Source organism: Chiloscyllium plagiosum, chromosome 3 (assembly GCF_004010195.1).
Source record: "Chiloscyllium plagiosum isolate BGI_BamShark_2017 chromosome 3, ASM401019v2, whole genome shotgun sequence".
NCBI classification, from domain to species: Eukaryota; Metazoa; Chordata; class Chondrichthyes; order Orectolobiformes; family Hemiscylliidae; genus Chiloscyllium; species Chiloscyllium plagiosum.
In genome coordinates this window covers 86,682,177-86,709,395 of record NC_057712.1, presented here as the reverse complement: position 1 = coordinate 86,709,395, position 27,219 = coordinate 86,682,177, and the positions used below count along the sequence as shown (strand labels likewise).

The 27,219-nt window shown below is 42.1% G+C and overlaps 2 protein-coding genes across 13 annotated transcripts in view; one reads left to right on the top strand and one right to left on the bottom strand.

Annotated features, from left to right (window-relative positions):
- Window positions 1–97: 97 nt before the first annotated feature.
- Window positions 98–10,972, bottom strand: pou3f2b (POU class 3 homeobox 2b). The gene is made up of 2 exons (XM_043685514.1): window positions 9,116–10,972; window positions 98–182 (listed from the first exon to the last, which is right to left on the bottom strand). Exon 1 carries the CDS (start codon window positions 10,397–10,399, stop codon window positions 9,254–9,256), a length of 1,146 nt encoding a protein of 381 aa, XP_043541449.1. The 5' UTR covers window positions 10,400–10,972; the 3' UTR covers window positions 98–182; window positions 9,116–9,253.
- LOC122546907 overlaps window positions 10,145–27,219 on the top strand; it is an 18,630-nt gene continuing 1,555 nt past the window's right edge. Inside the window, exons 1-2 of one of the 12 annotated variants that reach the window (XR_006310845.1) lie at window positions 10,177–10,225; window positions 26,091–26,271. Coding sequence is in view for 1 of the 12 variants with exons in the window: in XM_043685523.1 (XP_043541458.1) it covers window positions 12,342–12,780 (439 nt within the window). In the remaining 11 variants the exon portion in view is untranslated. Of the gene's footprint in view, window positions 10,226–11,113; window positions 12,781–19,521; window positions 21,240–21,279; window positions 21,752–22,237; window positions 22,531–24,735; window positions 25,812–26,090; window positions 26,272–27,219 lie in introns of those variants that run through there. The other 11 variants (XR_006310846.1, XR_006310843.1, XR_006310844.1 and 8 more) reach the window with 11 other exon arrangements.

The following is a 27,219-nucleotide window of genomic DNA, read 5'->3' as shown; positions in this document are numbered from 1 at the left end:
AGCAGCGCTACCAATGTCACCGTTTGTCATTTGCCAACCTAGACGGAGGCAGCTGTTTCTAGTAAAACATAAGTTGCTTTTACTGGTGAAGAAAAGCTGGACATCATGTAAACTAATGTTCATGGGTCGAATTGGGCTCCCACTCATTTGGCGTAAACTGTAAGATTTGAAAGTAGTGTGAACTAGGCGAAGCGAAAAAAAACAGACGGTTAGAATGATTATAGCAACTCGTCATATTCTTCAAAAATGAAAACATATGCTGTTTCCCCCCTCATTCAAATAGCATGTCCAAACGGTGTATACGTTAGATGTGTCCACACAATAGCGTTCTCCAGCAGCTGCAACTTGTAAGCCGGTTCACCAGCCTCTCTGCTGTCAGTCCCACACAGTCCACTCTGAAAGCCAGAACGCCCCGAGACCGTGTTCCGATTTGGAAGAATTTGGAAACGAAGTCCCTCTCTTGCGATGGCGTCTATTTACTGACGTCGTTCTGCCTTATATGACACGCACGAACAACAAACTTTCAAAAGAACAACATTTGCGACTGTTCTGGGATGTTTAACTCAAACATTGATAATATTGCAGCGTTAGGCAATATTATGTTTTATATACAATGGGAAACATAAGGTTTGTGTGCGGATTCAATTCCACGTCAGTGGAACTAGTGCAATGTTCATTACCGGACGTGTTTCCACTCCACCGGAACTAACAATTATTGACCGCAATACAACAATATTTGTTTGATTAACAGTGAACACTGCAGGATGGTCTGCAGACAACTAACACTTACCTTAAACTGGCCAGCATGCAAACTTGCTTGTCGTATAGATCACACAAGAAACAACCGCCCTCCTCTTTTCGATGGACTGATCGATGATTGATCAGAGAACATTCACTCCGATTGTAACAATCAGTAAAGGATTTAGCAACCCTCGATATTTTGTCTGTACAAGTAAAGCTCGGGTTACCATAACTTTTTTAACAATTGTGTTTAATCTGTATTCTTTTCGCTGCAAAATGTATAATGATGTCGTGGCGTAAAATGTCACGAAAGCATTAATTCCTGGTAGAATTGTATTGGCATAAAGGAAACTGTGCGGGTTTCGGCAACCTTTGGAAGCAGTAATTGCCCATTCTTACCGATAGGCCGCGCCATTGTATCATGTTCACTCAGCCTGGCGAGCAGACAGCTTAGAGAAGACACACGAACTTTCAAAACACTTCATATTGTGTATGTCTGTTAAGAGGTTTGGAAATGTGTCTGCTGGAAAATATTCAAATCAAATTTCCTTTAAAGTGAATGTCTCCATTGAAGCCACAGAAAAATTGTACGTAACTGACAAAATATCCTATCTATGCCAACTTAATGTGCACTTGCCTGCATGTTTCCAGAAAGTTACCAGTATTGTTAGTAAACGTGCAACAATGTGGCTGACAGCAATGCTACACTAGTAGTCTTTTTTTGATGGTGTACAAACTGTGCCGGAATATGAAATTTACATTTATTTCCTCAAATCTGTTGCATTAAATTTCCTGAAGTGACTGAAATATGCAAAATTAATATGATTCTTTTGGTTTACAAGGTGACGGCCAGAGACTTTCCAAACTGTAGGGAATCTAATCTAATCAGACTAAACAAAAAAAAACTTTCCAAAATGTTTCAGGCACCAAAAAGACTTTTTCACGAGTTGCCAGCATTTCTATAGAATATTTATCTATTTAGTTTAATTTATGTGGAATGTTGAAGTTTTATATTAATAAATGTTTTACATTCCGTTTTGCTTTTAGGTAGTGTTTACCAATGCTGATTGACGGAAATATGGAATTGTTTGTCGATCAAAAAAACGAGTTAGTTTTGACAACAATGTAAATGTGCACACTTCACAATAATTTAGGTTTGCCTTGAATTGTTTTCCCCTCAAAATGACCTGGTAGTGACAAATAATTGATATAACGGAAGATAAAATATGTTGCTGATAATATTTTACAGCATTTTAGCGATCGCAAGATGCGTTGAAACCAAGAAAACGTATGGGAAGTAACGAATGCATTACCTGGCTGTGTGTTAATTCCACACTTACGAAATACCAACAAACTCTGATCCCAATTCTACGATCGTCAAAGATTTTGTAAATGGATTAATAATTGATTGCGTTTCCGCACAGTTCCTGCCTCCATTGCTTTGGGGGCAGGAGTACAAAAGAAGCCCAAATCATAATTCATAGTACAGCAAGAAACTTTCCCACCTTACATGTAGCCAGTCTTCTTTCATGTTCCGATTGGAACTGGCTACTATCCTCCATTTTTTATGTGACTAGCTTTTTAAAAAGCAACATCAAACCAGTGGCTATATTTCTAAAAGAACAAAACAGGTATGAAGTGAAATATAGCCGAGGTATTTCCTTCAGTTATTTCAACAAACTTACAAATTCTGGATTTGACAATGCTTAACTATATTTTCTATGAAGTACATATTCGAAGTATACTTCTTTTACAAAAAGACATCAACCGTATAATTTGGCTTTTTTTTCTGTTCATGTTTTAAACTCTCCCAATTTTTCCCACACAAGCCCGTAAACATATCCACAATTACTATTCCTAGGATGAATTTCGTTCAGTATTAAACTTAATTTCAAATTGCAGCTACACAACGTCAGTGAAGTGTAACTGTCCAACCCACGAGTACCAATGACTAACCAAACAGCCCGCAGAAACTCACAAGTAAATAGCATTTAATTGCTGCTTCCGATATTATAAATTGTATATCTGCATGTCCAATAAAAGAAATACTATTGACAATAAAGGATTGAGCCGTCAAGTTGCTCTGGTACAACAAAGTACAGCGAACAAAAAAAGCCTGCGACGATGAACATTGCTAAACTGGGGTAGATGTTACGAACTTTCATGACATTATATTATTTACATTGTAATGACAAAGACCGGCGTCGCTGTTGGAAATGACGTTTGAACCACATTCATTAAGCAAAGGCCGTTTCCTATTGTTTTATTGCGCGATGGTAATAATCGCATTGATGGTCTGGGACTGAACATAGGAAATGTCTTATTCGTTAATAGGAGGAGATCTATTATCTTTTTAAAATGCATAGATCAGTGACAAGTATAACTATGCCTCTAAAACATGATTTCCAGGTATCCATTAGCTACTCATAAGCTAGCATTATATATTATCCATTTGAAGCACGGTAATTTATGGTCCCTAGAATAACTTTCAAAATACAGAATCAAAGATACATTGGCCTGTATTATTTCTTACTGCACTGAGAAGTTGCGTCCCTGACTAAATAGAACAACGTCGCTGAGTTTTAATGGAGAGGTATGCTTTCCAATAAAGCACTGGTTATTTCCAGACACAGGCAGGAGCAGCAAATCTATGCAGTGAGCAACAAGGTCGCTAACTCAAAATAATATTTGGTTAACCCTTTGAATGCTTCTCACTTTTTTGGTACTAAAATCACGCGTTTTCTATCAGACAACATCCGCCGGTATTATTGTATTTGGTACAGTTTAGGCACAAGTCACTCGGGTGTATGGAGAAACATTGACAAATATCATGTGAGCTATCACTGGACAGTGTAGCGGTAACATTGCACGCACGGCTGCAATAGAGTAATAGAAGATGTGACCGCCTGATCTACAGAACCATCTGAACCTTTTAAGACAGCTTCTACCTGGACTATTAATCGCACTGCTCGAGCTGTGTCATCTGAATATTTGAAAATCAATCAGAATACAAAATGATATGGGAATTCCTGCAAAACCCACTTTCCACTGGGCTCACATTACCTTCTCGCCCTTGTGGTCATTGACACAAAACATCTCTATTGCAAATGCGGACCCCCCTTCGCCTTCTTACTCTTTACACGCGTGTTTTTATTAATGTACATGTCAGTGCAAATGCAGAGGTATTGAAATATACATTCGTGATCATGGAAGCCTGAATGGAATATGTTCTATAACTTGCAAAACTTTGCAATCTGTGGTATCTGTTATATTTTTGTTGGTCTGACTAGACATCCCGTGGACTGTGCGCAGAAATAATCTTCTTGTACGCTTTATGATGGATGTTTTATTTGCGTGTGTTTTTACTGTATTATGCATCATCGCATATGCTTGTACAAGGCATGGACTTCATCCTTTAGTAATTTCAAGGTATTACACAATTGGGTCTTGCTGACAGTTCAGATCGCTTGTACTAAAGTTGGTTGAACAGATTACGGTTGCAAATCTCTCCCCCTATCTCAGTGTCTGTGTAGCTTGTGTTTATGAACGTTCGGCTACGGGGGGAGTTGAGTTAACGTACAATCTGATTTCCGAGACTAAGAGTTCCCAGTTTGTAAAGGTCCGAAAGAGTCACTGATGTGCTCCCTTCTTTCAATGCACAGAAACTGTCCGTGTTAATGTTTTGTTAAAGTCCACATGTGTGACTGGAGTCCAGCCTCTCCCTGGACTAATAATTTTGTTCGGAGTTTGTTTCGTGCGGGCCTATCTGCTTACTTTGGACGTTAAAACTGCGGTCTTTGTTCGTGTATTTGCACAAAGCGGCCTCTAGTTAAGTTTACATAGTTTTCAAGCATAACGAATGGACGCGCGCCTGATTTTGCTCTCTATCTGATGGGGAGTTAATAAATTCCCTCGCCTCCCCATCCCCCTCCGTTCCCGTTACTTACTCAAACGCATTGTCTCCGATTAGAGTTTAATAGACAAAAATAACTAAAACGTTTTAAATTAATCAATTTCTTTACTATCAAAAGGCTTTTGTTTTGTTTCTGAGACCAATGAGTTAAAATCTATTTCATGGCTGGCCTTAATAAGCTGCCAAATGTTTTATGGACGGGAAGCCTGTTTGAACGCACCGAGGTGTTTGTTTACAGTTTGAAATAAGTAATCACATTTATAAATGTGTCTCCATCAGAGGTGAGGACCCAACCGCAACAGTGCCGTCGACGCGCACACAAGTTTGGTATATTGAATACGTCTTTGTTAAAATTTCTTAATTTCAAACTTTTAAAGTCTCTCCTCTTTATATACGTCCAAATATTGTCATATTTAATTTTGAACCTCATGATTATAACTATATATATAAATGAATCGAAATGTTTATTGGCTACAATTTACTCAAGTCACAATAGTAATTTAGTGTTCACCGTATCGGCAGTTTTGCAATAGCAAGTTTTTAATTTCCACTCTATGTTAGCTCCTGGAATCGTTCATCCCAACACCCGGGAAAAGCAGATCTAGAAACCTCGCAAATTCTTCATATTTTTCAGGAACATTTTTAAAAACTATGGACGTAGTAATATTTACTGACGAAATGAATGTATTTCTCCAGTACAGTTATCACTTAAATCGTGCGTTTTATTTGAATGTATCTTAGCCCCTTTTCTATGGAGATCAATTTTCAAGGGTAGAAGAGGTTTCTGTTTTTAAGGGACAGTCATTCTGTAAAGTTTACAATAAAATCTTTCGTGATCATCATCCACTTAATTTTAAAGGAAGCAAAACGAGATGTTGTTCCATCAGTTATATATCATATTTTTTAAAAAACCAACTTGATCTTACTGAAGAACACTATTCCATCCTGAAATCCGCGCTTAATATCAAAAATGTCTCTCTTCCCGAAAAAAAATCGATAGTAGCATGACAGATACAAAAAAAAAGACGGAATTAAACTTAACCAATTTTATTTAGTCTGCCTCGGGCTGTCAGTGTTGATGGGGAAGACAGAACTCGGTGTTTTAAAAACAGTTTATGAAAATAAATTAATGGCGACATTACGTGAACCTAATTTAATAATTCCCAGTGACAGCAAAACATCTCTTTGTCTCAGATCTGAGAATGGATTTCATTTAAAACAAGGTTTCTTTATGCAAGTCTTCATTTCACTTGTTGGTGTGAAACTAATTTAAAAGTGGAGTGCAGTATCAACCATTCAACAACGACAGGAAATTCGCCGAACAAACCGGGGCTTCCGACAGACTGAACAACTTTGAGTATCGATTACATTTACATTTAAAATCTGAGGATAATCTAGAAAGTCGCTGAATAATTTTAAATTGAAAACTGCAGTAATTAAATAGTAAATAATATATTTGTTAGACGTTTTATTATTGTGCAATAAGAGCTGGTGTTTAATCGCCTACACGCTTTGTTTAGATTGGATTAACTCGTTTTTTTGTCTTAACTCATATCAAGGAATGCTCTGTCTGAAGAGACACATTTCTATATTAGCCACAATGCCGTCAGTGCGTCTTGGGTACGTTTCGCACTTTCTCAAAGTTTAGCACTGCAACGGGACAAACGCATGAGAAAATATTGAAGGAAAAGATTTGCCTTGGTCGTTTGTAGTTTCCCAACAACTGGTCCCCTCTCCCCAACTAACCAATAGGCCTGCTAGTTGACAATTTGTTGTCACGATACCTAGTCACAAATGTAATTAAATGCCTACTCTTCCAGACCACACACACAAAAAGAAATTGAAAATCGTAGCAGGAAGAATTGAACTGCTTTGGTGGGAAGTCGTGGGCCAGTGTGGGGCCCTGGCCTGTAGAGGGCAGCCGCATTCCTTACAGATAATGCAGTGACTGCTATTGAACAATGCTCCCGATCCATAACCAACTACAACATTTCACCCGATCAGCACGTTTGTGGTCAGAAAACACTTCTTCTTTCTGTCAATTTTTTTTTGTCTGTATTGATAAGATAATTTAACTGAATATGTTTTGTACGTGTGTAATATTGACTGAGCGCAGAAGCGAACCAGGGCCCGGCCAGTCAGCCGGCCGGTTGCAACTTTTAATTTCTCGAGAGAAATCCGATCTACCAAATATTACAGCTAATTCAAAATGAAATGAGCTTAAGTATACGTCAATAGAGAAAAATATTTTACAACTGGAAAAATCCGTCTGTTCGACACTGCCGGGTAACTAACACGTGCGACATAAGTACAATTACAGTTTGCCCATATTGGTGTGTTAGTTAAGAGATACAACCATCTAAAATAACAAGTATACGTGGCACATGTGTAAAATGTGTGCAGGTCGGTTTAAAGCAATATGCATGCACTAAATGTGTGTGATTCCTATTAGCTGTCATGTGCACCATACAATAGATTATGGTTAACTTAGTTGAAGCATTAAATTATAAAATGCTGATTCAGTAAGTAAGCAGATACCTGTCTGCGCGATTGTAACATTCGCACATACAGGTCTAATGTGTTAAATAATGAGTGGAAAACATATTCTGTTTGTATGCGCACCCAAAAGTAAAACAAAAACACATCATTTGCGAAATCGATGTATTTGATAAAGTAGATGTGCCCATTTGTGTCTCTGTGTGAGCGTGTTTTTCAATATCTTTCCGGATTCTCTTCATGAGGTTAATGTGTCTATGGAAAGGAATATTATGTTCATACCCTTATTAGAATAATAAAAGTGAGGCCATGATACGGATTTGAAAAACAAACTATATCTCTGGCCACCCGCTCAGGAAATGTCAGAGCACAAAACCAAGACATAAAGACTTCGAGGTTGCGATTGCTTCTTTTATGTAAGTAATAAAATATTACTTTAACATAAATATATAAGGGACTCTGCGTTGTTTCTTTTATCTTCACAAGACACATTGAAATGTACCAAAAACAATCTTTTCAAGAGAAGGGGAAAAATAGCATAACGGAAAAAATGTACATCCCACATAGAACATCTAATCAATTAAAGCTACAGAACAGTTTCCAGAACTTCTTTTAAAGAAATAAATACATTGAGGCAGGCCACGTGAAAATGATATTAAAATTCCCTGGGCAGCATTATGGAAAAATGTATACAAGGAAAAAAAATCATTCAGATACTGCTTGTTCTTCTTCAGTTCAAAAGACAAATATATGCAACATATATACATAGTGGTATAAGATGTGCATGGTAATCGCTCTTCGTAAACCTATAAGAAAAGGTTCTAACAAAGTACTCCACGTTTAACTTCATGTTACTAAACGAACAGACACAAATTTAGTTTGTGTCTCAGGGTTTTTTTTCTGTACCAACCTATCTGACCCGGTGCTTTTTTTTTAATTTTTAATTTTTTTTCTAACACTTCACTAAATTTTATTGTCTTTAGGAATCGCTATAACTGCGGTTAAATTACAATCATATCACCACATCAAAATATCTCAAATATGTACACATCTTTTCTAGAATTTTGAATGCTTGGATATGCTCTTTGTAAGAAAGCGCAATATATTGACATGTTTTACAGGGCGTTTTATCTCATTACATCCGACTGCCGATTTTTTAAAATGATAGATTGTGGGCGCACATTTAATAAGTACAATGTTTTATACTGCAATATATATTTTTTTTCCGAGAAAAAAAAAATGTGGCAGGAACTACAGCATTTTGACTGAGAATTTTTGTTTAATTCATTATTGTACAGTGCTAATTCGGAGGCGTTCAAGTCTCAGATTTGTAATATTCCTGTTGTATAAAAAAGATATTGCATTTTGGCCACCGGAATTAGTTTTTGTTAAACATGGGGATTAAACTTTTAGTCGGTGATCCGTCGTAGTTTAGAGCGTCTGATGTTTATCGATTTATCATTCATTTAGTTACTTTTTTTTGTTTGTGTGAATTGATCGCGGTTTGCTATTTTGCAGCTCCCAACTTGAGACCTTGGAGAGAATGGTATCGTTCGAGATGAGCCCCTCTCTGCCTGATTGACACAGCCTAATTTCTGTTCACACACATAGCCTTTCGCCTCATACAATTCAATGAGAATTATCTCCCACTCGGTTGAGATTTCAAAAATAAAACAGACTGCTACGATGGCTAGTCCGGACAGCATTGTGTTGGAATTTCCTTTCTTTTCCCCACCCTCCTTTCGCTCTTTTTCCTCCATCAAACAAAACTGCAGCTCCTGGCCAAATCCTCCCCTGCTTTCCTACAAAACAAAATCCCCTTGCCCCGCCTGTCACAGTGGATCTATACATAATCAATGATAGCAGCCTTTCAGGTCACATTCTATCCAGGCAGTTTTGTGTCTGTTTGCCACAGTTTTGTAAAGGTATGTATATCAGTGCCTCTGCTGTCATTTATATACTCACTGCATTTGCCTGCGAGCTCCTTCTGTATAGGTCAAAACACATCATTAGCGTGAGCTATCGTAACGATAGTCCAGTGTTTTAAGCTGTTCGTTAAGAAAAGAACAAATAAAAGGAACAAAAAGTGAGAGAAGTGGTCATTCACTGTACAGAAGTCTGAACCCCATGATGTGACGGCGGAGTGTCTCTGGCCCCATATACATCCTCGGCTCCGGGGTGAGCTCCTCCGGGAGGAGTCATTCGTTTCTCTTTCTGTCTTCTGTTACAAAACCAAACCCTGACCACCTCCTTTTCTAGCTGCAGACTGTCCGCCAGAGAGTTGATCTCCTGGGCCGAGGGCTTGGGGCACTTCAAAAAATGGCTCTCCAAAGCCCCTTTGACGCTCACCTCGATAGAGGTCCGCTTTTTCCTCTTCCTGCCCTGGGCAGCGATTTTGTCTATACTGGTGGGGCTTCCGGACGAGGAGTCAGCCTCCTCCAGCCACTTGTTCAACAAGGGCTTGAGTTTGCACATGTTCTTGAAGCTGAGCTGCAGCGCCTCGAACCTGCAGATGGTGGTCTGCGAGAAGACATTGCCGTACAGCGTCCCGAGAGCGAGTCCCACATCGGCCTGGGTAAATCCGAGCTTGATCCTCCTCTGCTTGAACTGCTTGGCGAACTGCTCCAAGTCGTCCGAGGTGGGGGTGTCCTCGTCCGAGTGCTCGTGGCCCTGGTGCTGGTGGTGGTGGTGGTGGTGCGGTGGGTGCTGCTGGTGGTGCGGGACGTGCTCCCCGTGGTGCTCCTCATGAGCCTCCCTCAGCCCGTGGTGTATGGCCTGGCTGCTGGCCGGGTTGATCATGCCGTTGACGGTGAAGCCGGGCTGCGAGTAGATGAGACTCTGGCCGTTGGAAGCCAGGCTGGGCAGGTGGGCGGAGGTGCTGTTGCCCCACGCCCCGTGGTGATTGCCGTGCTGGTGGACCATGTGAGGGGGCCGGTGGTGGAGGGTGCCCCCGCTGTGCAGCTCGTCCCTCCCGGACTGCACCGAGGGCTTGATGTCCTGCTGACCGAGGGGGCTGGCCGGAACGCCGGCCGACCAGGGAGAGCCCTCGGCGTGGGAGAGAGCCGTTAACCATTGGTGAGCGTGGCTGAGAGGGTGTCCATTGCTTTGCATGTAATCATTCTGGACCAGTTTCTGTGCATCCCTGTAGGCTGTCCCTTGTTGCATGCTCCCTGGCTCTGCGTGAACGATGGAGTTGGAGGTGAGGATGTTGCTGCTCGTAATGTAATGATTAGATGCTGTGGTCGCCATGACTTGCTAAGCCGGAGTGATCTGACTTGTTAAACGAGCCGAGCCTTTGACAACTTGCACCGAGGCTCGGATCATTGGCAGCGCCGAGCGGGAGGGGAGGGAGGGGGGAGAGGGGGGGAAGCAGACGCCGCGTGCGTGCCGGTCCCTGCCTCCCATTGGCCGCTCGCCTCTTGATTGATGGTGGCAGCCATGGCAATCCCGGCCAGGGAACAGCAGCGCAGCCTTCTGATTGGCCGTCCGCCCCTGCTGGGGGATTTCTTTCATTGCTCTCTGGAGCCATGCAGGCAGGATCAGCACGCGGAAGGAGGAGAGAGAGAGAGTGAGGGGGAGAGAGAAAGATAGAGAGACAGAGCGAGTGAAAGACAAAAAAAAAATGAGTGAGACAGATTAAAAACAGGGGGATACAGAGAGGGAGAAAAAAACTGAGGGAAGGGTGCAGACTGAGAGAACAAATCATAGAGGGAGAGAGAAAGACAGAGAGACAGGAACGGAGTGGGGGTGGGGGGCAAAGAGAGAGAGTTGGGCAGAAAGGGTGAGATATAGGCAGAGACAGACATACAGGGAGAAAGACAGCGACAGAAGGAGAGGAAAGAGAGGGGGAGACAAAGACTGAGAGAAAGACAAAGGGCAGAAAGATAGATCTAGGGGCGGCCCCGGCCCCCCCCCGCAGCCCCCCCCCCCCCGCCCCGTAACAGCGCTGGGAGGATGCCATGCGGTTTCCAAAACTAACCAAACAGGGAGAAAGTGTGTCCAATCCCGGGGAACATGCACAAACACTCAGGGAAAGCAGCCAAACATCTCATGATCACCCCCGCCCCGCCCCTGCGTTTCAGATTCACTCTGGAGGCTCATAGCAGCAACAAAAATAAGTTTACAAGTGGTGAACAGTGGCCCAACTTTGTTCCCCCAGCTCACTGTATACTCAGTACAAAGAAACAAATTCCGTTTGTGCCCTTTACACAAACATATTTGCTTTCCAATTCCTTTATTTTAGTGTCAATTTCACTGGCAGTTACATTTATTTTAAAATAAGAAGTGTTTTAAAGTTGTTGCGATAGGAGAGTCTGGATGCACCGAGATACCAGCTCACTGGATCAGTCTGAGAGCTCGAGGTTTCTCAACTCTGCAGACTGCATGTCGCTGTAAGGACTCTAAACTGCTTTAAAAAAAACTGTATTTGAAACATTACAAATTAGTGCCCGCCCCGACCTCACTTATTTAGGGACACTAAGGAGGGTTTGAGGTCGTGTCTGTGGGATCCGCTCTGTTTCAGTTCCTCTATCAGAGCTCCGGCGCAGCCGAGTGGCGGACAGCGACTTGTGCCGCCAATGACAGCAGCGCCCGTTCCTAGGAGAGGCTAGAGGTTCCCCCATCCGTCTCGGTCCCGGTCCCTCTTATGTGACCGACCCCAGAGGAGTTCTCGGGACAGGGAGCAGATCTCATGGCTCCTGGATTTGAATGATACGCCCCTTCACATTGTCATTTGGAAACCTGTTCTGATGCAATCTGGCCAATGCAAAGGGCCCGGACTTCACTGCAAACAGATTCCGGCAGTCTCTCTGCCTGTGGACGGCAGAAATGCGCTGCACCTTAAACCGGGATGCAACCCATCCGTACAACTCGAATTTCAACCTCCAGTCAAACAGGGCCCTTGCCCTGCTCACGAGTTTGACCTCGGCACCAGGTTCAGTCCATTCCGTCAGTAGTTACGCTGCAGATGGGAAATGCATCACTTAGCTAATAACTGAGTGGAAATGGGCAGCCGAGTGATCCCGAGGACGAGTCAGATGCCAAATCAGAGATTACCATTTGTACTTTCCATTGCAGCCTTCAGCACTTCCCATTTCCGGTGCAACCTGTTTTGCAAATGACCCTGTGGAGCTGTCAGAATTTTCTGCGATGTAATGATAGACAGTGGGACCGAGCCTGACTCTCAGGTTGAATGGAGTGGCCGAGGGCTCCTTTCTACTCCGGAATTCAGCACCTTTTTCTGATTAACCCGACACTAAACCTCTGGTGTCAATCTGGAGCACAGGCCAAACTCCCTCTAAGGAGAAGCTATCAGACACCTCGGGGAGGGGGTTGGGGAGAGACGGGGTGTCACCCGCTTGGGTTTGATACAACATCTAAAAGCTCAGGGTCTCCCTCCGAGACAACACTTGGACTCTCTCGAAAGATAATTTCAAAGTTTGGAAAGTGGGGATTCATCTCCGAGTATGTTCTGAGCATGAACACGTTAACCACAGTGAGTGGTGTCTTGTGTGTCCATGCACAGAGCTCCCTCCCCGATCAGCACAAACTGGATATAAAGCCGGTCCGGCGCCTGCAGTGTCGCGGGAGCGCTGCATGGCTGAGAGGCGGAGCTGCACACCAGACTGAAGGTACAAACGCAAAATACTGGATATCTGAAATAAAAACAAAGGATCTTGGAAACACTCCGCAGCTCTGGCTGCACGCGTGGAGGCAGAAACAAGAGCGAATGCCTCGGAATAATGACCCTCTGACAGACCGGACTGAAAGTGCATTGATACTGCTACCGAATGTCGCGGGCAAGCTGTGCAATGAAGCTAAAAGTGTAATATAGCAGTCGACTGGGTAGCTCAATAAAAAAAACCCTAAAGGCCAACAGTGTGGGAACCTTGGAGAGGGTGGTCACACGCTGTTGGAGATTGACAATGGAACTAACCAGGAGCTCGGGGTGTCCCGGATGGAACCCTCATGGAATTTCTTTGACCTCCCCAGAGTTCAGTTCAGTGTGGAGCAAGTGCAGGATCCGTGTTCTCTGGAAACAGTTTGAATGTAATTGCCGGAGGCCGAATGTTGTCCATGTGCCTATGCACATGCAGCGCTCCCTCCTGGGCAGCTGTGCAATATAACCAGCTCGGCTCAACACAGGGCCAAAGTTGATGATTGGCTAACTTAAACAATCCCGCGATTTAAACAAAAACGGAGGATGCGGCAAATATACACAAGGGAGGAGAGAAATACTTGTTAGTATTCCTGGTAACTGGTACAGACCTAAAACATTATTCACAATTTTAAAAAAACTACAGGTCCAAGAGTTGTTTTCTGGATGGGATTGCATTAGAGGTTATGTTTGTTTTGAACTCGATTCAGAGACTGACTCTACAAGCTTGTCAGAGAGGCAGTCTAATTTGGAAGTCGAGTTGATCCCTGAATACTGGGAATCTGGAATTTGGGTGAGAGCACCTCATTTTCAGTTTTTTCGCAGTCTGCTTTGTCCAAATTTCCAAGCGGTCTGTCTGACTACCTGGGAACTTACTGAACATTGTGTGAAATCTTTTTAATGTTCAGTTGTCCAATGGTGTTTCTATTTGCTTTCTTTTAACATAAAGAATGAGCTGCCCACAGAGCAGAGCTCTGTGCGTGTGTCCGAGCATATATATGCAGCGCGTCTTTGTTGCTGAACTCAGTGTGTGGTGCAGCCGCCACTATAACCCGGGACTGCAGCTGTGTATCACACCATCCAGATAATGATCAGAGTATAAAGGCGGTAACATAATAGCATCCTGTCCCTGATGGGGAATCTGAGTCTGAGCCTGAGACCAAGACTTAATGTGAAATTCAGGACAAGGCTAATATATCTAAACCTCGCCTGAAACTGAGGCTGCTCCATGTGTCCAATATTGCGCCTCGGCCTAATACAGTTTCTCTGCTCAAATCGGGCCTTAATCTGATTGATTTTTAGTCGGAGAATTATTTACTCCATTTCTCGTTGTTCACTAGGAAACCCACTATTTCAATTTTAATGCAGTAACTTTGGGAACGGTCCCCTTTGGCTACCAAGGCACCTGATGATGACATTCACCCCGAGGTGACCATTTCCACTCGAAGGCTCGGTGGTGAAGGACAAACTGACTGTATTTGCAGAGTCCAGATTTAAACTTCAGTTGTGAAGATCTGTGGCCGCTAATATTCTCAGAAATGAAAAAAAAACGCAGGCAGTTACCAAAGGAGCCTCAGATTCAGGTGCAAAACGGGAAATTAGAAACGGTAGATTCTGAATTGGAGGGATCCTGCAGCTTCTCAATCAGAAAAATTGTTGCATTCGCTGGTGGATTCTGAAAATGGCGAATGTTTTCCCAGGACGGGGGATGGCTAGGACACTTCAGGCCTCGGTGAGGAAACAAGAACCGTAGAATATCTGCAAATGTTCCAACAACAAAGTTGATCTTTGGCGATGTTTGGGGGGGGAGGTGGGAGGCTGGAGTGGGGGGTGAGGCCCTGGGGAAAGATGGGGGTCGGGGCGCGAGGTGGGCTGCTTAAAGCTTCCGGAAATTCCTGTGCAATGCGCCACTATCAACCTTTACTTGACGATAGAGTCTTCTGCGTATAAAACAGTGCAAAAGTAAATTGATTGCTATGTGGTTGCCACACCGAGAACGTTTGATCGAAACAACATTTTTAAAAAAATCTCTCCACCCTGGAGGCTTCCTGCCTTCATTCTTGATGAAGGGCTTTTGCCCGAAACGTCGATTTTCCTGCACCTCGGATGCTGACCTGACCTGCTGTGCTTTTCCAGCACCACTCTGATTTAAACTCTGGTTTCCAGCATCTGCAATCCTCTCTTTTGACTGCAACATTATAGACAGTCTATGCAGTTAACGGTTCTTGAATAGTCAGTTTGGTTTCACTTGAAATACAGAGACTGGGGTGCTGGAAAAGCACATCAGGTCAGGCGGCGTCCGAGGAGCAGGACAATCGACGTTTCGGGCAAAAGCCCTTCATCAGGAATGTGCGGAGAGATAAATGGGAGTGGGTGGGGCTATGCGGAAGGTAGCTGAGAGTGCATGAAAGTGGGGTAATGGTGATAGGTCAGAGAGGAGGGTGGAGCAGAAACGTGGGAAAAAAGATGGACAGGTAGGAGAGGTCAGGAAGGCGATGCCCAGTTGGAAGGTTGGAACTGGGATACATTGGAAGGAGGGGGAAATTAAGAAACAGGTGAAGTCCACATTGATGCAGGGTCCTGATGAAGGGATTATGTCCGAAACGTCGACTCTCCTGCTCCTCAGATGCTGCCTGACCTCCAGCACCACACTCTGGACTCTAATCTCCAGATTCTGCAGTCCTCACTTTCTCCTCCTTCATTTGGAACGTGCATATTGTGGTTCACATATCATTTTGCTTTTGGTCACTTGATCAGTGAAATGTGCACCTCATTGGCGCATCTGCACGTTTTACGACTGAATATGCCTTCTCACAGCCCATAGAATGCGGAAACCTAAGTTACCCATTGTTTTTTGATCAGGTGAGTGCTTCCTTCGCATACGCAAATCCAGAAACTTTAGGTGCAGTTTGACAAAATCAAGTCACCAAGATCACCAAAGCAGATCATTGAGAATTTGTTCAGTAAACTGTGACTACCTGTTTAATTAAAGTTTTGGGTTGCACAGTTGTTTGATCTTGAGTAGGAAGAATATCAGACACTTCACCCTCCACCACCCGCGGCAGGTTTCGGGTCGGATGTTTTATTAATTATTAATGCTTTAGTTTACTACTGGTACTTAGTGCATCTATGTATTCACTAAACCTGTTATGGAATGTGTGCATGGTTATAGGCTTTCGGAATCTTTCCTGTCATTCCAATACCCACGGAACTCCACTTCCTTATTCTCCAAAATGCCTCAGTACAAATTGGCCATAAGGCAAGTGGTAACCATCAATTAATGTTTTCAATGAGTGAATAGGAGATGTTGGGAGCTTCTCTCAAACAACAGACAGAATAGCAGAATTGATATAAAATGTGGATATATTGAACTATACTTCTGATAGCATCATGGATGCACACCATTGATTGACCATACCATTGGTTGAAATGATGGATATCCAATAGAAGCCAAGTATCTGCCTTTTAATCATTCCTGGGAAACATGTCATTTCTAACTTGAATAGGAAATAAGCTCCATTCTGCATTCATGCTATATCAAATGAGATTGAATATGTTAGTAGTTACAATACAATATACAATATTTCCACCAATTCAAGTGCAAGAAAAGGGTGGATTGATGATCTAAAATTCAAGAGGAAACCTCATATATTACCGTGGAAACTCCAACAATAACATATACTCCATAAGGAGTTGTGAACAGATAACCAGATCATTCTTATTATGAACCTATCTAAAACCTGTATAAACACGAGTATAGTGGTGGGAATGAAGATAATGACTGCTGATTTAACCCGAGCCATCAATTGTTTCTTTTTCTGACAATAAGGAGATTTTCAGAGTGCAATAATGAAATTAAAAAAACTGTCACATTGAAATCTACAATGAACAGATGTTAATAACACAAAGAATAAAGAGAGGTTGTAGAGTAGATTTACCAATATGCTTCCAGGGAAGTGGGGTGAGGGGGAAGCAATGGGTTATATATAAGGTCAGAATGTTGCTGTTGATCTCCTTGGAGCAAAGAAGATTGAGGGGGGATTCGAGAGAGTTGTACAAGATTATGACAAGTTTACATAATGTCCACAAAAAAAAGGACTTTCTTTCTACTGACCGTACCGGGATGCCAGGACCAACTTTATGTTTCTAGGTTTGAGCTGCAGGGGGACTGTGATCAGTAGCAATGACCTAGACTTTTCTGCCTTAAGGATGGTGGTTATAGGAGCCAAGACTATGGGCATCAAGACAGGGGATAGGACTGAGTGAATTACTCTACAGGGAACCAACAGACATTAGAAAGGCTGAATTGATTAGATTAGATTCCCTACAGTATGGAAACAGGCCCTTTGGCCCAACAAATCCACACCAACCCTCTGAAGAATAATCCACCCAGACGCATTTCTCTCTGACTAATGCACCTAACACTAGGGGCAATTTAGCACGGCCAATTTACCTGGCCTGCACATCTTTGGACTGTGGGAGGAAACCGGAGCACCCAAAGGAAACCCACGCAGACACGGGGAGAATGTGCAAACTCCACACAGACAGTCGCCTGAAACTGGAATCGAACCTGGGTCCCTGGTGCTGTGAGGCAGCAGGGCTCACCACTGAGTCACAGTGCCGCCCACAAATTGCCTACATTTGTGTCTGACACTATGCCTTTATGAGGTAAAAGAAACGGGTTCCAATCTCGAACTGTACTGAAACAAACACAGATAATGCTGGAGAAACTCTGCAGGTCTGACAGCTTCTTTGGAGAGAGAAACAGTGTTATCATTTCAGAGTCGAATATGACCCTTCTTCCGACTTCACAACATCAGTCCTGAAGGAGTCATACCAGACTCGAATTGTTAACTCTGCTTCCCTCTCCACAGACAAGTGATAAGTTATCTCCAGCAACCTTTTAAGTTTGTTGCAGATTTCCAGGATCCACAGTATTTTGCTTTTATTCTAACAACTCTGTCTCAGTCCAATAGTAAGTTGAAATCTGAATCTCAAAGTGTGAAAAGCCTGAGACCGAATGTGAGCTTGATAGTTGCGAATCTGAGATTAAATCGGATTCCAGAGTAATACTGAGACACGACGTGAGTTTGACCGTGAGGAAGTAAGCCACTGAAGTGGATTGTAGATGCTGCACTTAATTGGGCTGTGAGCCGCAGAAACTCAACCAGGCCATGACCGCAACCACATTAGAATCTGAATCTAAAATCTAAACCCAATATTAGATAGAAAGCAAGGGGTCGTGAATTCTTTCCAATAGCATGCTCATGCTCACTGACACATGTGGCCTATTCCACAGAGCTCTCGACTATGTCACTTTTAACTGAACACAGCCGAAGTGACGGCTTAACATGAGCGTGGCATTGTTATAGTTTTCAGGACGGATGGGATAGATGTAACGTGCGTAGTTAACTAGACAGTAAGTCTGTATCGACCCCAAGGAATGGATCATGTGCTGCTCAGTAAAGGTTAAATGATAACTGGTTAAATGATATTGTTCCGAAACTGGAGACACTGCCCTTTGTGGTCACGTGCTTACCAAGGGTACATGTCGTCTGGTGGGATTTTGGGAATCTGGGGAAAAGAGAGGAAATGACATTGGAAGTGGCTCGAGTGAAGTTGGGACATCTTTGAATTGCGCTGAAATGCACATTTGCTCCAGAAATTTTCACTCTAATTTAGAACAAAGATATAGCAAAGATCTGTAAATTGATAGTGAATCTGAGGCCAAATAGTGCTCTGATATCACACTGAGTCGGTTGTGATCCAAATCCGTGCGAGAAAGATAATATTCTCAATCTTGTTGTAGATGTAGCTTGAATGTATGTAATATGTATCTATTATATGTCAGCGCTGTGCATATATACACTAAACTCTCCATTTGAGCTATCAATGTGCTTTTCCCATATTTGTATATTGTATTAACATGCACGAATCTATGTACACTATGTACACGCTACTCACTGCCCATATTTGTATTTGTTTTGGGTATTTGAGGTCAAGTGCCAATATATGCAGATGGATATGACAGGAACACGTGCAGCCCTCTCTGATATGCCGTTCCTCGGGCTTTCTGGACATATTAAAGCTGTTGAGTGAGGGCTCGGGCTCTGGAAGAGCAGGTTGCAAGGCGTTGCAGCAGCCAGTGCAGTTTCCGAGCCAGACTTTGCTGTGTTTGCTTCAGTTCAGCCCCCGAGCAGCTGTTCAAATACAAGAGCTGCTAACCGTGACGTGACGGGGGTTTTAAAAGGGCCCCAAACCTTTGAACTGCACAAAGATCTGTGATGTAGCCTTCTTTCCGATGCAGGAAGTTTCTCAGCTGGTTTATTTAAGAGCCTTCTGTCCTCGTTTAAATACATCCGCAGGCAATTGAAACTGAACAGAAAAATCATAAAAAAAAATCTCCTCGGGCAACCGTTTAGCAGGTTTTGATCATCTTTAAAATTAATGTATTTACTTTATTTGTTAGGATTTCTGGACTGAAGTAATGCAGATTATACTTGCACTTGGTATTGCGTAGTTCCTTATCTGGGACGTAATGTTGAGGTTGTACAGGACGTTTGTGAGGCCCCTTCTGGTGCACTTCTGGGCGCCCTGTTATTGGAACGATATTATTAAACTGGAGAAGGTTCAGAAAAGATTTACCAGGAGGTTGCCAGGAATGGAGAATATGGGTTATAGGGATAGGCTGTACAGGCTGGGACTTATTTCATTGGATCTTGGGAGGTTGAGAGGTGACCTGAGAGAGGTTTATAAAATCATGAAATCATAAGGTGAGTCGAAAAAGGTCTGGTGGGACAGTTCAAAACTAGGGGGCATATTTTATAGTTGAGAGCAGAAGGATTGCAAAAAGGGCAGTGAGTGGTCAGTGTGTGAATGAACTGTCAGATAAAGTGGTGGAAGCAGGTACAATTACAACGTTCAAAAGACGTCTGGATAAGTACGCGAATAGTAAAGGGTTGGAGATACGGGTCAAACGTAGGCAGGTGGGACTACTTTGGGAACATGGTCGGCGAGGACTAGTTGGAGCGAAGGATCTGCTTTCATGCTGTGCTGGAACACATTTAGAAATTTGTATCCACATTTATTTTCCCGTTTAACATTAGCTTTCCATGGTTCTATTTTTCTCGCTGCATGTCGATACAATCTAAGCATGCATTATCAATCTATCCATTACAGTTGTAAATAAAAGTCTCTCATATTGGCTGCCTGGTTGAAAATGCCATATTAGACACTTCGCATGCTATGTACAAATCTTTCCCAAAGCGACTGACAACACTAAGACATTTCTATTGAACACGTTTATTTTGGCGCATGTTAATAAAGTTGATGTCCGTCTCTCTGTTATCTGTCTGAACACCCATTTCCATTCGTCCATTTCTTTGTATCTGCGTATATACGACGCTGCCTCCTAGACCCAGGGGTTTGCTTGGCTGTTGACAGACGCTGCTTTGGAAACAGTATTTGCAGTCTAGTCACTTTCACTTACATCACAGCCAGCGAGAAGCTCTCAGCACTGAACCGGAAGTGTTCAACGAGACTCATATTTGTTAGACTTGCACCAATTGGAGTCCCAGAAATAATGGACCAGGACGTTTTCATGTCACTCCCATTTTCATCCGACAGTTTGGTTGCTCCTCCTGTAGTTTCTTATCCACTGTACGCCAGTTACATCTATCCTATTAATTAATTGATGCAAACACACGTTACCAACACTCCCCTCACTTACCGCCTACCTCGTCGAAAGACAATCTGGTGAAATGTCAAACTGAAGAAGAACAAATTAAGAAGAGTGTTTAAATCCCAACATCGAGCTGCCGGTTTTGCATTTCGAATTGACATAATTATTGTTTTAAACGGCTTTGTGCAAGTGTGTGCTTCAGCCCCGTTAACTCCACATAGGGATTAACGCATTGTTAATGAAATCAGCTTTTTTTTTATATAAGTGAAGGTTTCTTTGACATCCAGTGTTCTAATGGACCCACAGACAGTGGTGCTCGCCAATTAAAAGAACTCTCACTCCTCCCCCCACCCCCTCCCTACCCCGCCTTTAAGCTGTAGAGCACAACTCAATCGCTTTTACATACCACCTATTTGTTATGAATGGAGAGCAAGATCTGGTCAAAGCCCCACTTGTAAGGCGGGCTTTGCCTTTTTACTGATGATGTCATTCTCCCCCCAAGTTTGCATTGGTAGAAGATGGAGCTGCATTTCGGTTTAGACTGTAAAACACGCTCACATCTTCCTTCTCAAGGCAACCTGCGTCCTTTACAGACAGTGAAACTGCTTCCCTTTGCGTGCTGACCCAGTGTCCTGTGCAGAACGGACACCCACGCTCTGAGACCCTATATGTATTCTTATCAAAACCAACTCACACTGTGCAGAGACGGTCATTCATGAAGTGAACTTTTAATGATCATCTAAACTCGCAAGGTAACTCCTCCCCAACCTCAGAGACAACTGCAGTCGGTTTTAAGGAGACTTTAGATTGTACCACTTGCGTAATATGACACTAATTCATTTCATTGTTACACTGACTGTTTTGATTGTTCTGTTTATTTGGGCGTTAATCTACATACAGCATATTTTCTAGCTCTTAAATGACAAGAGAAATGCAAGGAGGCTCATCCGATTCCCCTTGCTGGGTGATGCAGCAATTTGAGAAATAAATGTAACAGATGAATCTCTTTCTTGGCTCCGGCAGGATGTTCCATTGTCCCGAGAAGGTGCATTTTTGCCGAGACGCTCGGCGTTGCTATAGTGAGGCGCAGAAATGAAATAACAAAGCTCACACTAAAGCTGTGTTTGGGTGTCCTCGCACCACTAAAGGCTTCTTTTAAACTCGCAGAGAAAGTGCGGGGAGCCTCAGCCAAAATAAAAGTCCAGTCCGGCCGGACTGAATGAGTGGAGAAGGCCGGTGATGCGGCTTTCCCTTAGGCCAATGGGTAAGAATAAACACTGCAACCGATTTGAATAAACAAATACGGAACGACTTTAACAACAGCACGGGAGAGTTGCGCGTCCAGCTACATGCATTCTGCAAAATGATTTCTTTCAGACGTGTTGCAGACTCCCGGGGTTCAATTCAAGTCGGTGAAGATGTCACGGTTAACAGTATCAATCAATAACGTAAGGGCTGAGCTTATGATTCACTTAAAACAATGATTTTAAGTGGCAAGTCTGCTGACTGACTACGCCTGATTTCTTTTGAGAAGGCTATAGTTAGTGCTTTCATTCTTGGCCAATTCTATTCTTTTTATATTTCAAACAACAAACTTCTATCAATATCTTTGTCATTCCACTGGACGCCAGATTTCTCTTTGTGTGTCAGGCAATGATGAAAGAAATCTGCTCCATTCTCTTTAACTTTAGTCCCTAGTAAAGGATGCACATTACAAATCAATCTTCCTTTCATGGTGGTTAAGGTCAATATTCCACCCACGCAGAAAGCGCCTGACGAAACAAAACTTTTGCGGTAGATCGCGGGACTCTTATTTTGCAAAGGAGACGCAATTAGCTTTGTATTGCAACTCTGAAAGCTTGTAGAAAATAAGTAACCGCTATGGGAGAAGATCTCGTGGCGCATAAAACCGAAATAAAACATATAGCGGGAATCAGAAAAGAGGCTGTAGAGGGCATTCGTCCTAAAGATGTTATAAAGTGCAAAGCCGATGGTGTGATCTGCTTTTCAATCAGTTCTGCAAGACTTCCAAAAGACTTAACGGTTAGTTCTGGTTATGCTGTAAAAAACAAATTAAATTCGAATGAAAGAGAAAAGAAATGACGCGATCGAGAAAGATCAAGAAAGATAATAGGATGAAATGATTATCTATCTATCTATCTATCTATCTATCTATCTATCTATCTATCTATCTATCTATCTATCTATCCCCGCTGTCTCGTATACTTATCTGTTCATCGATGAGTGTGCATTATATTTAAATGCGTACGTATGCATACAGGTATGCGATACATTGGCTCACATACATGCACTTTCTTTTTCATGTAAGTTGTATAAGTTTCATGATTTGTGACTGAGTGGAGGAGAATTAAGTATTATAGGGTAACTGAGATCGACAAATTTAATTAATAATGGATAATGTGTATTTAATGATGTGACCAGTAATTGCTTACTGTAACTTGTCCTTAGCAATCCAAATTAAGTTATTGAAACGCCAATATCGACTAAAATTTGCAATGAAAATATGGCATGCAGGGGATGCAATTTTTTTCCACTTGTCCTTGAAAGCAATCCTGCGAATGTATTTTTTGATATGAAAGTAGATAACACTTAGTTTGATATCCCGAACCTAAAAATGAACGATGTTGAACAGATAAAGCTGTATCCGAAAAAAGGGATTCAGGGTAGAAAATTGAATGTTGGCTGAGTTTTCTCTGAAAGGTAACATTGGACGCAGCAGGGAATATATCAAAGGGGAAAAATAGTGTACGTCACGGGCTACTCAGTTAGAGATTAAAATGCAAAAATATAGGCAAAAAAAATCTCCGAATTAAGGGAACATTTACTCTAATTGGATCATAATTATCAGAGTCACAAAATAGACGCGCAGGCTTAAACATTACGTGTTGGAAGAAAAGAAAAACACATTATTTTAATAGTTTGATATGCAAACTATGGAACATTCAATTACATGGCTTAATAATGCATACATGATGTGATCTTGTTATTTGTATGGGATGGGTTGCAATCATTCACTCTAAGGCCCGCCGTGTTCACACATAAAGTAAAATCCATTGGTATGGATCATGGTTTCCTGCCAAACTATATTTAAGAGAATACAAATCAATGAAAGATAATTTGGGCGTTAAATTAACAGTAATTATTTGACCTGCTCGTTGTAAAGATTAAATTTCTGACGCCCTAATTAGATAACATTTCCAGATGTATCGAGCAATTTATCTTTTCAATTTGCATATTTCGACTCCGGCCTACAGAAATAGTTAAAATGTCATTTTTGAACAGACCGGACACGGATGCTTGGCAAGTTAAAATTGGTTGGCAGGACACAGAGGCACGTACAACACACGAACACGTGCAAGCAAGCACAGATATCGGCAGTGCACAGAGACATCCCAACAGAGGGACACAGCCCCAAACCTTCAAGCTCAGACACGGGCCCATTCATAGGTTTAAAGGAGCTTGTTGATGTGTCCCCATTCAAGAAAAAAATCTGTCGTTTTAAACTTCAGACAGATGTTTCTGAGTTTTCCAGAGCTCTTAGTTGCTTCTACCAAAACGTATCACTTTGATTCGAAATAGATCGCCTACAACTTTCAAAAATAAAACAAAAAAAAGGTTCCTAAGATCGATAAGGTATAAATAGCCTTTATTCTTCCAAGCAAGTGCACCCATTGAAAAGGAGCTATTGTCCTGAACGGACCGGCCACCTGCTGCCCTTTGGGTGTTTGGCGCAAGAGATAATACTTCCAGTTAGTTACATTAGTATATAGTAAACTGATAATGGTAAGAAGTTGCCAGAGGAACCTACAAGGGACAGTACTGTACCGGTTGGATTTTGAAACCTTTTCACCTGTTTACTTCATGAAACTGCATGAGTAACAATAATTCCTCAAAGTGTTGTTGTTAGCGGGATACAGGGTGGTGTTTGAGAGTCAATGCCTTGCACACACACTTGTAACACAGAATGCAGTTGATAGTGTCAAAGCAACCACGTATTGTGTTCTCCAAATTCATTAAGCACTTACCATCACTTTTGCCACAAGAAACTCGACCCTCTCCTCCAGAATTCTCTCACCCACTGCGCACTTAAGGGCAGACTGATAATTAGTACATGTCGGAAAATTCCAACCAGAACAACCACATAAAACAATTGCCAGGGGCTTATTTTGAAGTTGTAATGCATTAAGATGCCATGTTTAAATAACCTAAAAACATTCATAGTGGTAGTGCTTTAAAAATCTGACACATATGTGGGTCCTATCATTGTTTAGGGCAAGAGAAACGAGCGGTAAATAACAAACAATCTTCCGGCAGATTTCACTAGCTTTTACAAACGTGGCCGAGTGAAGATTAAAAATTACAAATAACACCAACCTATTTCTAGCTGAACGCCTGCATTGTGCAATATTTACAAATGTGCTCTGCCGAATGGACATCATTGCTTTATAGCTGACATTGTAATCAATCAAAAGAGTAGACAGCGCGAAACCCATGAACAGAACTGTGCTAAGCATTTGATAGATACACCAGTGGAGCACTAAGTTACTCGCAATTCAATCTAGCGTCTCCTAACATATCTAAAAGTGAGATGTTTCCGTGGGTTTTAAAAGTGGGGCCTGCTGAGCTGTACTTTCTGGCAAAGCCTGACGTCACGTAGCCAGTATGTGCGCCTTTTTGTGCCCAAGACAATTCCATCTCTCTGTCTCTCTTCCATTCCGGGTCTGTCTCTCTCCTTTCTCCAATTCCGTGCTGTTTCTCACACTTCCTCTTTCTATCTACCTGTCTGTCACGTCAGTATTGAGCTTAATTCCATGTTAAGGTCTTAATTTTGAAAATTTATATGTGGAATCATAGCTATATTTTCACGTTTTTTTTTGTTCCTTGATGTTCTTTGTTTTTCTCCCTGTCCCCACTGTCAATCATTCTTTCAGTCTGTTAAATAGTCTACATTTCTCTGCTTTCCCACCTATCTCAGTCTCTCCTGCAGTTTCTTCACCTACAGCATTTTCTCTCTGCTTCTCTTTTCCCTACATCTTTCACTCCCACCATTTACTTCCCTATTCCTATTTACCATTCCTTCCATCTCCCTTCCTATTTCTATTTCGATTTCCTTTCATCCCTCCTTTATACTGTTACTTTTCTGCACCTTTGGCCTCCTTCTCTCTCGAGTTTATGACAGTCTAAGAGACAACACCCACCCGCTTATAACCCTCTAGCTGCAATGATGAAATAGTGGTAAGCTTTAATTAGTTCCTCATCAGAGCACAGCTTTTCACGGTATATTTGCAGAATTTGATAAGAAGGTAAGCAACCAAAGTTAACAGAGTACTGCCTCTGCAATCACATAACTGGACAGTTCAAACGTTATTACAACTGCGATAAGAGTTTAGCCATAACGTGATCACCAGCTTCAAGATAAAGTGCTTTTAGTGAACGTGGAAAATTATGATGTTAGTCAAATACTTGTAGCCTCCTGGAAGCAGAATTAATTTTGGGTGCTGTGGTTTGTAATTTGAAACATGTTTGAAGCGCTTTTTATTTGTGAAAAAAAAACGTATTTCAATGAAACTTTTCTCCCACAGGTTCTGGATTCTTCCCTTTAACAAGTTAAGCAATTATCCAAGAGGCCAGTTAATGTTGCCTTCGTACTTTCAAAAATAGCGAGCACATCTTCCCTAAAGGCACGGAACAACAGCGATTCATTATTGCTGTGGGCGAGGCGCCTGGGCAGTGGAGCTTTCCTCAGCGTCCAGACAATAAATAGTAGGTTTACTATGACATTTACAGGGATTTAGTGTCATTTTCATCACAGTTCCCCACACTTCTGAAGATCGCATTCTTACACTGTATGCGGATTGTAGGAAACACTTCGGACCATGTTTAAGCCAAACGTTTACTTTTATATTTCCAGCAACACTTTTTTTGTGAACATTCGGGACGGCGGGTTCATATTTAAATAGATTCAAGGTATATGTAGTTTGTACGTTTCCACTTGAACGCAACATTTGCTCCTCATTTGGTAATAGTGTCTGCTGAATGGAGCTTGCTTAATGTGGAGAACATTTTACTTGATCAGTTCTAATCCGTGCGGCGGGTGCGTGAACTACCGCGTGACCTGATGTACAGGGTGGTATGAATAGAGGGTTCACTATATTGCCAAATTGTTCTCATATTTAAAGAACAGAGCTAGCCTTTAATGGCTTTAATGCAACTTGGTCAAGTTTTCGCAGTTTTCACCAACCCTGGTCTAATTGGATTGTGACAGGCTTATCTCATATCACGATCCTGGGATATGCTGCGATACTGTAATTGTATGACCTCTACCTTCAGTCTCGGCAAATTAGGACACCCGTGGCAGGCTTTTAATTCTCCCGGGGAAGGATAAGCTATAAAGTCCGTCAGCTATAGGATGCGCGCGTATAACCAGCCATCTTAAATTGATCAAAGCTGAACTCAGGGCAATAGCTGCGGGGCGGGTCTGGCTCATAACAATACATTCAAACCTTATAAACAAAGCTTTGTTCAAATCATTTCCCCTCAGTCACTTGACCTGCAAAAAATGAGACGCTCCTATTTATGCTGCAATAATGGATATCAATAGGTTTCCTTTCATTGAGTCAGTCTATCTATCTATCTATCTATCTATCTATCTATCTATCTACCTAAAAATGTTTGTATCTAGACAAAACAATATAGAAATATTAATCCACC